We start from the raw sequence: 16,095 nt of genomic DNA, 5'->3' as shown, positions 1-16,095 counted from the left end.
ATTTTGGTGGCTTTTACTTCCTGTTGCCATGTCACATTCCAGAGAGGTATCCATTTATTCTAACACCAGCAGTGTTTAAAAAATGTCTATTTAAAATAAAAAAAAGGCGATATTTTTGTATCCTTACCAAAACAGAGTACTAAGCATTTTTAAGCTATCAAATTGGCCACTATTGTAAAAGTTATAGCTCTTTGTTTTGGTTTGCATTTCATTAATACTAACTTTTTTTTTCTATTAAGTTTATTGGCCATTTTTTCTTCTGTGCATTGCCTATTCATGTCCTTAATCAGTTTCCTACTGAAATATTCATTTTTTTTATTATCCTGAAAGTATTTATCTTATATTAAGGTTATTTAACCTTTCTTATATGTACTATAAATATGTTTCTTAGTTTATATTCCTTTAACTTGTGTGATGGGGTTTAAAATTTTAAGTAATCAAGTTTGGGAGTAGCTTTTAATGAATAAACCACACATTGTAAGTAGATCATCTAAAAGACTGTTTATATTTTAGATCTGTAACCCATTTATTCCTCTATTTAAGAAACTTAGTAGTTAAACTAGGTCAAGCACAGGTCCTAGGTGTTAAGATGAATAAGATAACATGCTGGTCCTCAAGATGCTTACATTCTAGTTGGCAAAATGGACAAATGAACAGTTAGATACAGTGGGGGAAAAACTATAATAAAAGTATGAAAAGTATAAAAAGGTCTGTGGAATCACAAAACGGAACCCCTAACTGTCTGCTGGAGACACGGAAAGCTTCACCACTAACAGGCAGCTGGAACTTGGCACGTTGGACAGTCTGAAATAGAACTATTAACTGCTAAATCCTTTACTGACTTGGTTTTTCATCTGTTCATTTTTCTAAAAGGTTGTACCAATAGAAGATTATGGACGATTCTTTCATTTACAGTTGGTGGAACTGTTGCCCTTTGCACTGGACTTCTTACATCTGTCTACCTGGCCACTTTACATGAGAATGATTTGTGGTTTTCTAATATTAAGGTATGAACATCGTATGATTTACCCATCAGTGTCTCCAGTAGTTAGTTAGCCATTTAGACAAATGACCAAGACAGTCCGTTTTGCCATAAAGAATCCAGTCTCTTGAAAAGTTTGGCTATAGAGTAAAATGACTTTTTCTTCGTTAGTTTAAAATAACATCAAAATTTTTATAATCAAGTGAGTTTTCCCATTATCATTAGTTTATTCATATCATGCATCAGTTACTCTAAACCAGTATTTTTCAAGCTGTAGATTGTGAAATTGGTGTAGTGGGTCATAAGTAGCATTTTTCATAATGAAATCAAATATAAGAGAATACTATCACATGGTAAGGTTGATAATTACTTGTGAAACTTTTAATTATATGTATGTATGTACAAACTGGGTCACAGTTTAAATTTTTTTTTTCTGTTGGGTACAGTAAAAAAAAGAAAAAAATGAAAGAAAGAAAAAGAAAGTGAAAGCTACTGTTCTAAACCAGGGAATTTTAATCTGGCTCCATAGATGACCTTGATGTGGTGTACCTTTCTAATAATATATGCAGAAGATTGAGAGGAAGCCATAACTCATCAGATTTTCAAGAGAGTGTATGACTGTTTAAATACCAGTTTCCTTGTTGTCTTTCCCCTCCCTCCCTCTCTCCCTCCCTCCCTCCCTCCCTCCCTCCCTCTCTCTCTCTCTCTCTCTCCCTCCCTCCCTCCCTCCCTCCCTCCCTCCCTCCCTCCCTCCCTCCCTCCCTCCCCTCTGACATCCTTTAATTTGGCTTTGGTTCAGAGCAAGTATATCATTAAAACTTACACATTGCCAGTGGTTTTCATCCAAATATACCTTTCTTTTCATCAGAAATGTCATGATCTTTGACCTTATTTCCCACCATGGCTTTTAATGATTAGTTGCTTACAAAGGTAAAATTGAGTTTCACAGGGCAAAGATTTATCATCTATGAGAATATTCAAAAGTATCTATGCAGAATGTGAAGACAGTTCCCAAAGAGAATTTTCCAAAATATTTTGAGCTTTGGTTCCATTATTGGAATGAGTCTCCAAAGGAGACTGCTTTGAATGACAAATTTTATTTTTATCAGTAATTTCTAGTATGTTTATTTTTAAAACCTGTCATATTACTTTATAGGTACAGTATGGATATATCTTTATACAAATAATCATGGTACCAAAAAATAATAATTCTTACCCTTCAGTGACAGTTGGTAGATTTTCTTGTCAAGAAACATTTTACTCACCTGTCTCTTTAAAATTGAGTACCTATAAACAGATTCCCTGGAATTGAGAAATTTAAAACTTATTTATTAATACAAGTATTCTGAATAAAGCCTGGAATTTCCCCTTTGTGGGCATAAAGTCAAAATTAAATGCTAGTAACTCTATAGCAAGGAGACATGGTGAAAGAGATCACATAATTTTAAACTGTAAGTTTAGCTCTTTAATTTAAAGCTTATACATGGCCCTACTAGCACCCTTAAATGGATACAGCCCATCATCAAGAAACCTGAAGAAAAGGCCAGGTCATGTATGGCTTTGTAGACTGGGCAGGAGTTGGAAGGATGTACTGATTCATCGTTTGTGTGGAGTGCAGTTGAGGAGGAAAAATTATCAGTGATGACCTTCTTTCTCCTGTTAGCAGAAGGATAGATGGGTAGATCTTCATTCGCTATGATTGTGAACCCTGTGGGAGGAGCAGATCTGAAGGGTACAGTGACTTCCGACCAACTACCCGGAGTTAAGCCACACTTTATAGGTTGAGGGCACAGTCATCCCCAAAACTGACCCTTACTTCAGAAGCCAGTCACAACTTTGGGGGACTCCAGGCTACTCTCACTTCTGACCAACTGGCTATCCATTCACTAAAATGACACAGAACTCAGGAAAGCTCTGTACTTATAATTACAATTTTATTATAGAAATAGGATACAAATCAGAACCAGCCAAAGGGAGAGGCACAGTGGGAAAAGTCTGGGAGAGTCCCAGACTCCAAGTTTCCATTGTCCTCTTCCTATAGAGTCAGGATGCATCATCCTCCTGGCACATCAGTGTGCAACAATGTGTAGAGTATTGCCAGCCAGGGAAGCTTACCTGAGCTCTGGTGTTGAGAGTTTTTACTGGTGTTTCTTTATGTATGCATGATTAATTAAATCATGGGCCACAAGGTTGAACTCAATCTCCAGCTGCTCTCCACTTGCCAGAGGTCGAGCTGATATCTGTTGGCTCAGAGCGCCAACCCTCTAAGCACACGGTTGGTCTTTCTGGCTTGGCCAGCTCCCATCCTGAGTCATCTCCTTAGCAGAAACCATCTAGGGGCCCACCCTGAGTCACCTGTTAGCACAAGCTGTCAGATGTGGGCCAAGGAGCCTACCATGAATAATAAAGATACTCTTGTCACAGGGAAATTCAAGGGTTTATTGGCTGCCTCTCAGGAACTGGAGACAAAGGCCAACCACATTCTTTTTTATGCAGGAGGCAGCGAGGCAAGAAATGATGAGTTCAGGTTTGGATACATTGTGAGTCACTTTCAAAACAATCCAAGTAAAGATATGGAGTAAGGGGAGCTGGATTTACGGATCTGAAGGCAGGAGTTCCATGTGTGTTGGAAACGGACCTTTTCATGTTACCAGCTTGTAGCTGTGTGGGCAGGATTGTTTGAGGAGTATGTAGCATGAGAAGAAAGAGACCGGAGGCCAGATTCTGTCTCTGCCTCAGACACAGGCTGGGAGAAGCTGTGAGACAGGTGCACCCTCTCACAGGCCTCCCCACACCACCCGCACCACTTACACTTAAAGCCGAGCTCAGAGTCTTGGTGCGTTTTTCCCTCTCTATTCAAGCTCTCTGGGTTTTTTTCACCCCTGTGTCACAAGAGGAATCCTCAGATGTTGTAATCATTTCTCAAGCCAGATGATAGACTGGCTTATTTTTCATCTTAGAATTATCTAGACCCAGTGGTCTCCAACAGAACTCTCTGTACTGAAGGAAATGATCTAAATCTACACTGTCCAGTACAGTAGCTGCCAGCCAGATGTAGTGATTGAACACTGGAAATGTGGCTAGTGCATCAGAGGAACTAATTTTTAAATTTTATTTAAATTGAACTTTAATTTTAAAGTGCTTATACATTTTCTGTGAATAAACCAGTGAAATCAGCCATTACCGATCAACGGTATTACTTAGCCAAAGGGAATGCTCATTTTCAGAGTTTATACGCCTTCCTAAATTTACTCCTTTACATTTTCATCTTGGGGGATGATGGGAATATTTGAGAAGTGTAAATCTATTTCCCTTTTTTATTTGAGTTATAACTTATCAAAATTGCCAGGCTAGTTTTTTATGTAAATACTTTGATCTTTTGAATACTCTGAATTAGTTGTAATTATTCAGAGAGTAAAAATATTGCTAATAAAATAGACTAATCATATATTCCGTTTATGCATTCAAAGTAATTTTTTTAAATGTTCATAGCAGTGTTAGTATTTCATATGTAGGAACCATGGGACAGAAACTTGGAGCCGAAAAGAAGATGTTGGTTTAAATGGTCACAGAAAATGTGTATGTAGTATCCTTTCCTAGCATATTTTTTAAATTAAAAAGTCAGTTTCTTGTTGTCTTAACCATTGTGTTATATTGCCCTTGCTGCGAAATTTAAAGTATAAGAGATTTTTTTAAATATCCTTGATTGAATGTCTGCTATGTCCTTGGCACTGTTATAGGTGCATTCTACTTTTATTTTATTTAATCTGGTTGTTTCCAAAGCCCAAACATTTTAACTCTAACTTGTCCTTTAAATGCAACCTGCTTTTTTTTTTTGCTGCTCTTTATTATAAACAAAACAAACTAAAGGGTTTAAAGCCCATACTCTTACTTGCTGTGCTCCCCTTACAGTGCCTGGCACATTGTCAGTGCTGAGTAGACAGTGGTCTTTTGGAGTAGAGTTAATCTCTAGTGTGGAGGGAGTGTTGTAGGCAGGGGAGGCAGGGAGACACCTGGCTGCTGTAAAGAACCTGGGTTGGAATTGGAGCAAAAGGATGCAACTTTGGAGCTTGCCTCCAGGGATAGGACATAGTTAGTACTGGCAAGTGGGGAGCCAGTCATTGCATTTTTAATGATTTGTGTTTCGTAGGTGCTGGAGTAAATCTCTGTATGGTCTTGATTGTTTTTCTTTTTGGAACATTGTGTTTTTTATTGCACAGACTATACTGTGACAACAACAAAAACTTTTTTTAATGAAAAACATTACTTAGTGTTCATTACCCTTAACAAAAAACAATTTTCATTTTTCCCTTCCGTTCTTCATCCTGTACATGTATATATTTTACTTATGACCCCAGTATAGTTTTTACAATCATCGTATGCATTTTCCATATACAATTATATATTTTCACAAACACTTACAATTATTATATAAATTAATAGCTATATACTTTAATATTTTTGACATTTTTATACCCTTGGTCATTTCACTATTTCCATGCTCCCAACTTGGGGTAGATTGTTTCTAATTGTGTGGTTAGACCCCTAAAATTGCTTACTTAACTTCTCATTTTAAAGCGGTAGGATAAAGATGTCAGTTCCTTCTTTTGTTTAGAATTACCTCAGAGCAATGAAAGAAAATGAAAAACAGTCAGATTCCTTCTTTGATGAAACTAAGAGAGGTCTGTAATCTGGAACCACAATATATGAGGAAGGGCTGCCAAATCCAGTGAAACTCCAAGGAGTGTAGAAAGATGCTGCGAGAGAACTCCTAAAGCTGCAGATTTTAGGTAAAGCTGCTGAAGTTTAGTCCTCCAAAGTCACTGGCATATTCTGAGGGATAAACCAGTGGTCCCCTGTGTGAGACCATGGGACTAGATGTGAGGAGTAATGACAGAAGCTTCCCTGTATACACTTTGGTATGAAAGAGAAACAAGGTAGACAGGCTGAAAGGAGTAATCACAGAGACAAACCATTTTTGTAAAAGTAGAGTTTAAGCAGACCAGGATAAAGAGAGAAAACTTGCATTTTCAACAGCCCTGAAGCTGCCGATCTCTGAAGACTAAAATGAGGAAAAGACTAAAGAGCTCACTCTTGTAATCCACTCTGTATCAGCAGAAAAATTCTTGCTGGCCTGAGTTATGTCCCAGCCCTCTCCCCTACATGTAGCTGATTTGGTAAGAACTTGCCACATTTAGAAATGACTAGTAATCAGAAAGGAACTAGCACAGGATCTGTACAATAATACTACAAGAAAAAGGGAAGAGAAAAACAAGAACAAACGATACATGAAGAACCAGAAAACTTTTACAGCAGAGACGTGAAGATTGTGGCCAAACGTGTCACATTAAAAAACAAACATAATAAAGCATTTGCCACTGTAGAAGGTGAATTCAAAGCAGGAATGTAAGAATGTATATACCATCTTCAAAGAGATTTGTAGGAAGATAAGAGGAAATGAAACATGAGCTGGCAGAACTTAGTCAAGAAATAGAATATTTAAAGATATAACCATAATAGAAATCATGACTATGTAAGGAGCAACACACAGGAGACCAGAATCTGCAAAAAGCACAGAAGAGAAAAGTTGGACAGGACTGATGAAAGTAAACAAAATGAAATAGAATTAGTAAAGTTAAAATATTAGAAGTGACAGCTAAGGAAGACAACAGAAAGATTGCATTATTTGTGTCCCAAAGGAAGCAAAACCATGAAACGGGGAAAAAAATGTTTAAATCTGTAATTCAAGAAAACTTTCCAAACATAAAGGAAAACTTGAATCTACAAACTGAACAGACACGATGGGTCCCAGGAACATTTGCCCTAGAAAAATCATTAGCAGGATATAGCTACGAAATTCCTGTACCTAAATAGTAAGAAACCTTTGGACATCCAGACAAAAGATCAAGTTACCTATATGAGGAAACAAAGGTCAATCTGGCTTCCAAGTTTTCCAAGTAACATATAGTTACTCAAAGACCTTGAATGATGTCTACAAAGGACTCACGTAAAAGAAAGTGATTTATGTATTTTAACCCAGTTATTCCATCATATATAAAGCACCATTCAAATGTTTTTGACTCTGAGAAATATGTATTTTTAAGAACACCTGGAGAAATTGGTAGAGGAAAAACTTTATCCAGTCAAGAGATAAAAGGCAAAACAATGTTAGAAAGATTGTCAAATTTATTTAACTGTAGAACTAAGACTAAATAGTTACAGAACAAAATATATATGATATGAATAGTATGATAACATAATAATGTTATTATGTAATAGTAACACAATAGCAGCGTAATAATTACATAACACAAGTTAAAAGAGGAAGGGAAAGAAAAGGTAAAAAATGGTGGAAAGGGCTTCCCTGGTGGCGCAGTGGTTGAGAGTCCACCTGCCGATGCAGGGGACACGGGTTCGTGCCCCGGTCTGGGAGGATCCCACATGCCGCAGAGCGGCTAGGCCCGTGAGCCATGGCCGCTGAGCCTGCGCGTCTGGAGCCCGTGCTCCACAACGGGAGAGGCCACAACAGTGAGAGGCCTGCATACCACAAAAAAAAAAAAAAAAAAAAGATGGTGGAAGTATCCTGATGTATCTTTTATAGTAAAAGTCAAAAAAGTTACAACTAAAAGTGATGTCAAGAAACAGACACACAGTATATATAAAGAAAATTCCAAGAAAAATAATATCAAGTAAAATTGGGCAGGGGAGAAGTATAAATTTCATAAGATTGTCATAACTTGTTATAGAAAGTCAGTAGATACTAGCCATAGAAACAAAGAATTAAGTTATTCTCTGAAGTTATAAAGAAAGGTAACCCCTAGAACAAAAACATCAACCTTCCAAATTAAAGACATGTACACACACATACACACATATTGAAACAAGCTGACACAGATCATGTAGTGAAGGATTTGTTGTAAAGAGCAGTAAAAAGCATGATACAATATCTATTAACACAAGTATGTCTAATTATTTTTGATTAAATAAATATCAATGGGTTTTACTCACCTAATAAAAACTCTGGATCACAAAGCAAAATCCAAATCACATCATATATGCATAAGATCCTCCCAGAACAGTAAGAATCCTCCTTAGACAGATTAGGCCACAGGTGTGGATAAGGACTTAATAAATGCAGAAAGGGGAAAGAAAATATCAGACAGTATTAAATGAGGCAAAGAAGGGCAATATTTCAGTGATAAAGATACAAACCATAAGTATGACTATCCATGCATCAGATAATCACAATATTTACAAAGCAGAAACCACAGGAAATGTAAGAAGAGTATAGAAATACATTAGTATTGAGGAGTTTTAATTCCTTCCCAGTTCATATAAAAGTGGACAAAAATAAGTAAGGATATAGAAGACCTAGTGAAAATATTGAATATGATAGATCTAATCTGTAAATATCTAAAGATACATTCATTTCCAGTATCCACAGAACATTCACTAAACCATTGATAAATTAAGCCGTAAGGAAAAATCTCAAATCCAAAAATACAGAAATTATATGGACAATATTCTCTAATCACAGTGTGATAGCACATAGTCTTGGCCTGTTCCTGACTTTGAGCATAAAGGTCCCAGTCTCCTCTTTTGTTAATTTATTCATTCACTTAAATAAAAATTGCAGATAACTAATTAAAAAGAAAAATTGCTTACTATCTAGAAATTTTAACATATTTAAAAAGTAACTTTTGGGCCACAGGTAATTAAAACTGAATTCATAGAAATTATAAATGAAATCTAGAAAATGATGAAAACCATATTTCAGGATTATGGAATATACCTAAGAGAGTACTCAGAAGAAAATTTGTAGCTGTAAATACTATATTATGAAATAATTAATATATTGTGCAATAAATGAATTATTCCACTTATGAAATCTCACAACAGAAGGAGCGATAAAGGTAAAAGAAATTGATCACCTAGAAAGTAGGAAAACAGTTCATAAATCAGTGGTTATTTGGGGGAGTGAAAACTAAAGAAATGAAAGGAAGAGAAAGATGGGGTAGGAAATGAAAATATCCAAAATAAGAAATAACACAGAAATAATTATGGAGATGGAACTTCCCTGGAGGTCCATTGGTTAAGACTCTGTGCTTCCACTGCAGGGGGCACAGGTTCGATCCCTGGTAGGGGAACTAAGATCCCACATGCCGTGCAGCACAGCCAAAAAAAAGAAGAAATAATTACAGAGGTCATGAAATATGGTAACAGAGAAATAACCATAGAGACCATGAAATAAGAAAGAGCCACATGAGACTATTTTGTTTGATTTTATGCGAATTAGATGAATAGATGAAATGGGTGATTTCCTATAAGAATATATTTTTTAAATATTTATTTTATTTATTCTTATGTTTTGGTTGTGCTGGGTCTTAGTGGTGGCACGCACGGGATCTTCATTGCAGCATGCAGGATCTTTAGTTGTGGCATGCGGACTTCTTAGTTGCAGCATGTGAACTCTTAGTTGTGGCATGCATGCGGGATCTAGTTCCCTGACCAGAGATCAAACCCGGGCCCCCTGCATTGGGAGTGCAGAGTCTTACCCACTGGAACACCAGGGAAGTCCCTAGAAGAACATTAATTACCAGAACGGCCCCAGTAAACACAATTATTTCTGTAGATGTGATAGAGAACACTTGAGAAATATTGTACCTACCTATCCCCCAACCCCAAAATACCAGACCCTGTTGACTTTATGGAGGAGTTCTACCAAACTTTTAAAGAACCAAAATATTCCAATGCTATTTGAGCCATCCTAGAACACTAAAGAGGAAGAAAACTTCCAAATTATTGCTATAAATCAGGTATTACACACCAAAACTGAGGATCAGACTGTAACTACAGTCAGTTCTTATTCCCACCAGTTATGTTATATAAAGTCACTGAGAATAGTGAATTAGCGAATACTGAACCGTGACTCCTGGGGAAATATGTACATATGTATAGACACACTCATATCACACATAGGTTACAATCTTAAATCCTAAGAACTCCTCCTGGTAGATTCTATTTTCTTTTTTTTCACAAAAGAGAAAGTGAGTTTCAGAAATGTTAAGTGAGTTGCCTGAGGCCATCCACTAACTGGTGCCAGAGCTGGGATTCAAACGTTCTGTGACTGGCCCCAGAGCTAGGGCTTCTCGCTCTGTGCTGCACTGCTGCCCCTTACTGTCTTTATCCTCTGATCATCTCTGTGTGAGAGCTGGAGCAAGAGGCAGACCACAGCTGGGAACTATGCACATCAGGCAACTCACATGTCTACAAATGACTGCAAAATACAGCAAGTATTGATTTTTGTCATTTTTGTTGTTACAAATAAATTTTAGCTAGTAGGCAAATTTGCAAATAGGAAATCCATGAATAATGAGGATCAACTGCATATAATCCAGATAATATTAAAAAACGAAACTCAGAGACTAATCCCACTATATATATTGGACCCAAAATCCTAATTGATGCTAGTAAAGAGAGTCCAGTAGCACATTAAAGCATGCCACATCATGAAAAAGTCATTTTTCTGCCAGGAATGCAAAGGAGATTGTTGGGAAATATACACTTTTTTTTTTTTTTTTGCCATATTAGTACCTCAAGAGATGTAAAAAAAGGTATTTGGAAAAAATTCAACATCAGTTCTTTGTAATGTACATAACTCAAAATAGGAATGGACTAGGTGAGCCCATCACATCAGTAGAATACACAAATAAAAACCATGTGATTATCTCAAAAAACACAGGAAAAGCATTTAACAAAGTTTGACAACCTTTATGGTAAAAATGCTCAACTATCTAGAAATAGAAGAGAACTTTAGCCTCATAAAGGGCATTTGTCAAAAACCCACAGTTAAGAGCATACTTAATGATGAAAGACTGAGAGCTTTCTCCCTGAGATGAGGAACAAGACAAGGATTTCTGCTGTCGCCACTTGTATTCAACATTGTACTAGACAGTTTGTCAGGGAAATAATGGCAAGGAAATGAAATGAAAGGCATGAAGTAAAACTGTCTCTCTTTGTACATGACACGTATATAGAATCCACTAAAAAAAACTATTAGAACTAATGAGTTTATCAGGGTTGCAGGATAACAAGATCAATATGCAGAAATTAATTGTATTCCTATACAGTAGCAATGAGCAATCCAAAAGTGAAATTAAGAAAACAGTTCCAGCGCTTCCCTGGTGGCGCAGTGGTTAAGAATCCACCTGCCAATGCAGAGGAAATGGGTTTGAGCCCTGGCCCGGGAAGATCCTATATGCTGTGGAGCAACTAAGCCCTTGTGCCACAACTACTGAAGCCCGCACGCCTAGAGCCTGTGCTCCGCAACAAGAGGAGCCACTGCAATGAGAAGCCTACACACCGCAACGAAGAGTAGCCCCTGCTCACCACAGCTAGAGAAAGCCCATGCGTGGCAATGAAGACCCAGCACAGCCAAAAATAAATTTATTAAAAAAAAAAAAAAGAAAGCAATTCCACTTACACATCAACAAAAAGTAAAATACTTAGGAATAAATTTAACCAAAAAGTATAAAACTTAAACCATGTCCATGCCTTGAAGACAATATTGTTAAGATGGCAATACTCGCCGAGTTCAACATGATCCCTCTCAGAATCCCAGGTGGATTTTTTGCAGAAATTGACAAACTGATCCTAAAATTTATGTGGAATAAGAGACCCAGAATAGCCAAAACAGAACAAAGTTGGGAGACTCACACTTCCTGATTTCAAAACCTGCAATATCAAGGCTACAATAATCAAGAGAGTGTAGTGCTGGCTTAAGAATGGACATAGAGATCAATGGAATGGAATTGAGAGTACCTTACGTTTATGGTCAATTGATTTTCAACAGAGGTACCAAGACAATTAAATGGAGAAAGAATAGTCTTTTTAACAAATGGTCTGGAGACGACTGGGTATTTTACATGCAAAAGAATGAATTTGGGCCCTTTTTTCATACTACATGCAAAAATTAACACAAAATGGATCATAGACCCAAATGTAAGGGTTAAAACTATGAAACTTTTAGAAGAAAACATGAATAAATTTTCATGGCCTTGGGTTGGCTAAGCTTTCTTAGATACAACACCAAAAGCACAAGTGACTAAAGGAAAAATAGTTAAATTGGACTTCATCAAAGTTAGAAACTTTTGTGCTCCAAAGTACACCATTAAGAAAGTGAAAAGACAACACTCAGAGTGGGAGAAAATATTTACAAATCATGTCTGGTAAGGGATTTGTATCTAGAAAATATAAATAACTATTACAACTTAATGATAAAAAGACAACCTAATTTTTAAAATGAGCAAAGGACTTAATAGACATTTCTCCAAAGATGATTTACATATGGCCAACAAGCACATGAAAAGATGCTCAGCCCCATTAACTACTGGGGAAATTAAAATCAAAACCACAATGAGATAACACTTCACACCTACTAGCAGAGTTATTATAAAAAGACATAATAACAACTGTTGACAAGGATGTGGAGCAGTTGGAACCCATCTACCACTTTGGAAAAAGTCCAGCAGGTCCTCAGTCAGACACAGAGTTATCTCATGATCTTAGCAGTTCTACTCCTAAGGGTACACCCAAGAAAAATGAAAACATATCCACAAAAAAATTGTAAACAAATGTACATAACAGCATTTTTCATAATAGCCAAAAAGAGGAAACAACTCTAATGTCATCAGTTGATGAATGGGTAAAGAAAAGGTGGTATATCCATACGATGGAATATTATTCAGCAGTTTTGAAATGAATTACTGATACATGCTACAGCATAGACGAACCTTGAAAACATGCTAATTGAAAGAAGCCAGGCGCAAAGGACATATTCTGTGATTCCAGGAGAGGCCAATCTAAAGAGACAGAAAGTAGACTGGTGATTGCTTAGGGTTAGAGGGCATGTGGAATTTGAAGGGTAACAGCCCAGGAGTGTGGGTAATGAAAATGTTCCAAAATTGATTGTACTGATGGATTCATAACTCTGTGAATATAGTAAAAGCCACTGACTTGTACACTTTAAAAGGGTAAATTGTATGTGAATTCTATCTCAGTGAAACTTAAAAAGACTAGATGCATACTTTTTGTTTAAATATAGCATGCATACGTCTAAGACCAAATGTTAAGACCTTACTGATTAGGAAAACACTAGAAAAATGGTGTTCAAAAGAAATTTTTGTTGGCTGAAGAGTTCTTTATCTGTGCTGTGGTAATACTATAGCCATTATCCAAATATGCTCAGGAACTGAGAAAATGAACTTTTAATTGTTTTTTTAAATAAATTGATGTATGTATGTATTTATTTGCAGCGTTGGGTCTTCGTTGCTGTGTGTGGGCTTTCTCTAGTTGCGTCAAGTGGGGGCTACTCTTCATTGTGGTGCGAGAGCTTCTCATTGCGGTGGCTTCTCTTGTTGCGGAGCATGGGCTCTAGGTGCACGGGCTTCAGTAGTTGCGGCATTTGGGCTCCACAAAAGCCCAGGACCAGATGGCTTCACAGGCAAATTTTACCAAACATTTAGAGAAGAGCTAACATTGAGCCCTCTCAAACTCTTCCAAAAAATTGCAGAGGGAGGAACACTCACAAATTCATTCTATGAAGCCACCATCACCCTGATACCAAACCCAGAAAAAGATATCACGAAAAAAGAAAATTATAGACCAATATCACTGATTAACATAGATGCAAAAATCCTGAACAAAATACTTGCAAACAGAATCCAACAACATATAAAAAGGATCATACACCATGACCAAGTGGGATTTATCCCAGGGATGCAAGGATTCTTCAATATATGCAAATTAATCAATGTGATACACCATATTAACAAATAAAGGAATAAAAACCATAGGATCATCTCAATAGATGCAGAAAAAGCTTTTGACAAAATTCAACACCAATTTATAATAAACTCTCTAGGAAGTGGGCATAGAGGGAACCTACCTCAACATAATAAAGGCCGTATATGACAGACCCACAACAAACATCATACTCAATGGTGAAGAACTGAAAGCATTTCCATCAAGATCAGGAATGAGACATGGATGTCCACTCTCACCACTATTATTCAATGGCGAAGTCCTAGCCACGGCAATCAGAGAAGAAAAAGAAATAAAAGGAATACAAATTGGAAAAGAAGAAGTAAAACTGTCACTGTTTACGGATGACATGATACTATACATAGAAAATCCTAAAGATGCCACCAGAAAACTACTAGAACTAATCAGTGAATTTGGTAAGGTTGCAGGATACAAAATTAATGCACAGAAATCTCTGGCATTCCTATACACTAACAACGAAAAATCAGAAAGAGAAATGAAGGAAACAATCCCATTTACCATCGCAACAAAAAGAATAAAATACCTAGGAATAAACCTACCTAAGGAGGCAAAAGACTTGTACTCAAAAAACTATAAAACACTGATGAATGAAATCAAAGATGACATAAACAGATGGAGAAAAATACCATGTTCTTGGATTGGAAGAATCAATATTGTGAAAATGACTATATTACTCAAAGCAATCTACAGATTCAGTGCAATCCCTATCAAACTACCAATGGCATTCTTCACAGAATTAGAACAAAAAATTTTACAATTCATATGGAAACACAAAAGATCACAAATACAAAAGCAGTCTTGAAAAAGAGAAATGGAGCTGGAGGAATCAGTCTCCCCAACTTGATACTATACTACAAAGCTGCAGTAATCAAGACAGTATGGTACTGGCACAAAAACAGAAATATAGATCAATGGAGCAGGATAGAAAGCCCAGAGATAAACCCACGCACATATGGTCACCTAATTTACGGCAAAGGAGGCAAGAGCATACAATGGAGAAAAGACAGCCTCTTTAATAAGTGGTGCTGGGAAAACTGGACAGCTACATGTAAAAGAATGAAATTAGAACACTACCTAACACCATACACAAAAATTAACTCCAAATGGATTAAAGACCTAAATGTAAGACCAGAACTATAAAACTCTTAGAGGAAAACATAGGAAAAACACTCTTTGACATAAACCACAGCAAGATCTTTTTTGACCCACCTCTAGAGGAATGGAAATAAAAACAAAAATAAACAAATGGGACCTAAATAAACTTAAACTATTGCACAGCAAAGGAAACCATAAACAAGACGAAAAGACCACTCTCAGAATGGGAGAAAATGTTTGCAAATGAAATGATGGACAAAGGGTTAATCTCCAAAATATACAAACAGCTCATGGTGCTCAATATCAACAAAAAAAAACAAAAAACAATCCAATTAAAAAATGGGCAGAAGACCTAAATAGAAATTTCACCAAAGAAGACATACAGATGGCCAAGACGCACATGAAAAGCTGCTCAACATCACTAATTATTAGAGAAATGCAAATCAGAACTACAATGAGGTATCACCTCACACCAATCAGAATGGCCATCATCAAAAATCTGCAAACAGTAAATGCTGGAGAGGGTGTGGTGAAAAGGGAACCCTCCTGCACTGTTGGTGGGAATGTAAATTGATACAGCCACTATGGAGAACAGTATGGAGGTTCCTTAGAAAACTAAAAATAGAGCTACCATATGACCCAGCAATCCCACTACTGGCATATACCCTGAGAAAACCATAATTCAAAAAGAGTCTTGTACCACAGTGTTCATTGCAGCTCTGTTTACAATAGTCAGGACATGGAAGCAACCTAAGTGTCCATCGACAGATGAATGGATAAAGATGTGGCACATATATACAATGTAATATTACTCAACCATAAAAAGAAACGAAATTGAGTTATTTGTAGTGAGGTGGATGGACCTAGATTCTGTCATACAGAGTGAAGTAAGTCAGAAAGAGAAAAACCAATACCATATGCTAACACATATATATGGAATCTAAAAAAAAAAAAATGGTTCTCAAGAACCTAGGGGCAGGACAGGAATAAAGACGCAGATGTAGAGAATGGACTTGAGGACACGGGGAGGGGGAAGGGTAAGCTGGGATGAAGTGAGAGAGTGGCATGGACTTACATATACTACCAAATGTAAAATAGATAGCTAGTGGAAAGCAGCCGCATAGCACAGGGAGATCAGCTTGGTGCTCTGTGACCACCTAGAGGGGTGGGATAGG

The 16,095-nt window shown here is 36.9% G+C and overlaps 1 protein-coding gene across 1 annotated transcript in view; it reads left to right on the top strand.

The window, feature by feature from the left end:
- The window catches only part of DPY19L3 (dpy-19 like C-mannosyltransferase 3), a 73,765-nt gene that overhangs the window by 2,425 nt on the left and 55,245 nt on the right, over nucleotides 1–16,095 (top strand). Inside the window, exon 3 of the mRNA XM_060130552.1 lies at nucleotides 874–1,007. Within this exon, the coding sequence (XP_059986535.1) occupies nucleotides 874–1,007 (134 nt within the window). The remainder of the gene's footprint in view (nucleotides 1–873; nucleotides 1,008–16,095) is intronic.

This window comes from Lagenorhynchus albirostris, chromosome 19 (genome assembly GCF_949774975.1).
Source record: "Lagenorhynchus albirostris chromosome 19, mLagAlb1.1, whole genome shotgun sequence".
Lineage (NCBI taxonomy): Eukaryota > Metazoa > Chordata > Mammalia > Artiodactyla > Delphinidae > Lagenorhynchus > Lagenorhynchus albirostris.
Note: the sequence above shows the minus strand (reverse complement) of the source record. Positions and strands in the feature narration are given on the sequence as shown.